The sequence below is a fragment of the Malus domestica genome, chromosome 09, assembly GCF_042453785.1.
Source record: "Malus domestica chromosome 09, GDT2T_hap1".
NCBI classification, from domain to species: domain Eukaryota; kingdom Viridiplantae; phylum Streptophyta; class Magnoliopsida; order Rosales; family Rosaceae; genus Malus; species Malus domestica.
In genome coordinates this window covers 25,768,440-25,770,730 of record NC_091669.1, presented here as the reverse complement: position 1 = coordinate 25,770,730, position 2,291 = coordinate 25,768,440, and the positions used below count along the sequence as shown (strand labels likewise).

Sequence of the window (2,291 nt, the reverse complement as noted above, 5' to 3'; positions counted from 1 at the left end):
CCCTTATTGCTTAAACACATGATACAATAAATAGTGATTAACAATAAGCTTTGCCCTTCATTAAACATATAAAAGTTTAATACAATAAGTATTCCAAAAGCTATTACATCAAATGAGTGGCTTTGTGGGCATACTTCCAACAGATTTACCATTCGCCAGGTTAGTGAAGAGAGGTGAACACCCAAGAATTGTAATGTCATTTTGGATCTTGGGACTCCAAAGAAAGCATGTCAGATCCATGTGTCAAATGACGCAACTGCCTCTAACACAATAGTTGACTTTCTCGATCTTGCGCTAAAGCCTCTTTGCCATCTAGTGGGACAGTTCTTCCACTGCCAATGCATGCAATCTAATGACCCTATCATGCCCGGAAAGCCACAATCTTCAGTTTTACGAAGGAGCCGATCCAGATCTTCTTGATTTGGTTAACGGAGGTACTCTTCTTTGTAAAGCTGAACAATTGTGTGACAGAATTCAGCAAGATTATCAAGGCATGTAGACTCAGACATACCATATGTATCATCCATCACATCAGTTGGGGAGGCATAGGCCAGCATTTGAAGTGCAATAATAACCTTCTGATGAGGTGAGAAATCAGGACAGCCTGCTCTGTCCAGTTTTTGTCGAAAGTATGGATTGACATGTTGGACATCATGAAGTAAACGCTCGAATACATGACGCCTCATCCGTAAGTGACGTCTGAAATCATATTCGGTGTACACCGAGTTGGGGTTGAAGTAGTTGTTCATCAGATTCTCATGTGCCATCTCTTTATTTCATGGCTTGTAACCACGACCAGCAATAGAGTCACCCCATTAAGGTTATTCTTTAGTTGCCTTACACACCATGACCCCAGCCATGGCTGCCATATATGATGTATTGCGCCATGCTTCATCTTCTTGATTGGACTTCTCATCTTCTCGTCTCATCTGCGCCTATTTATCTTCCAATTCGGAATTGGATGAGGACCCCTAGTTGGAATCCGAAGGATCCAAAGTTGGAATTCATTGCAAACTTGAATTGAAAGAGATATTGGAGAGGGCAAAGCTGAAGGTGTGTGAATTATAGGCCAATATCCACCATATTTATGGACATTGGAAGCTAAAGATAAGAAGTGTCACACAACTGAAAATCCTATCCAAAATTCCCACAACCAATTACATCTCAACATGTGGCATTCGAAATCCTATCCGAAGAATTATTGAGATTACATATCGACAAGAAATCTGGAGAGTTACTCATATATCGACACGTGACACTCGAAATTCGTGATGTAAAATTATTAAGATTCCTTATCGACAAGAAATTTGCAAAGTTACTCACATATCGACACATGACACTTGAAATCCGAGACCTAAAATTATTGAGATTCCTTATCGACAAGAAATCTGCAAAGTTACTCACATATCGACACGTGGCACTCGAAATTCGAGACTTAAAATTATTGAGATTCTATCTCGAAAAATTATTGAGGTAGTTTAATTTAAGTAACCATATTAATTCAATTAAAATAATAAATTACGTTTGGCTTATGGCCCTTTGGCCCCCTCTGTTGGATATGGTTTTTTTTATCACAGGGCTATGTTTGGCCTATGGCCATTTGGCCCTTCAGTTGGAGATGGTAAGAAATATGCCATGGCACTGTTCATTAAGATATTAATTTCTTGGAGAGCTATAGATCTAAAAGGAGCCCTCTGGTCATCCTTCGGTTGGAGATGGCCTAAGGTTATGAATTCACCAATAACAATCTTATTTACATTTCCTAGGGCCAACTACTATCCAATTATAATGCCAATGTTAACGGTTGATCTCACATCCCGACCGGGGGTGGACCACTTCCCAGGCACGCTTCACCACCGTAACACGATATTGTCCGCTTTGGGCCTCGACCACGCCCTCACGGTTTTGTTTCTGGGAACTCACACGAGAACTTCCCAGTGGGTCACCCATCATGGGAGTGCTCTCGCGCGCTACTCGCTTAACTTCGGAGTTCCGATGGAACCCAAAGCCAGTGAGCTACCAAAATGCCTCGTGCTAGGTAGGGATGGGAATATACATTTAAGAATCACTCCCTTGGGCGATGTGGGATGTCACAATCATGGAAGAAAATATCGGCGAAATATCGCCGATATTTTCGTTTTTTTGAGTTACCGATATTTTAATGAGTATCCAATGAGTTTTCGTCAAAATATCGCGATATTATCGATATTATTGCGATATTAGTCCAAAAATTCCTGAAAATTTGGAAAAGTCTCAATTTTGAGCATAGAGGGGTTCGAACCCCTCCCACT

The 2,291-nt window shown here is 40.9% G+C and overlaps 1 protein-coding gene across 1 annotated transcript; it reads right to left on the bottom strand.

The window, feature by feature from the left end:
- Positions 1-425: 425 nt before the first annotated feature.
- On the bottom strand, positions 426-767 carry LOC103449651 (uncharacterized). Its single transcript, XM_008388981.3, has one exon. The coding sequence runs from the start codon at positions 765-767 to the stop codon at positions 426-428; it is 342 nt and encodes a 113-aa protein (XP_008387203.3).
- Between the last annotated feature and the right edge of the window lie 1,524 nt (positions 768-2,291).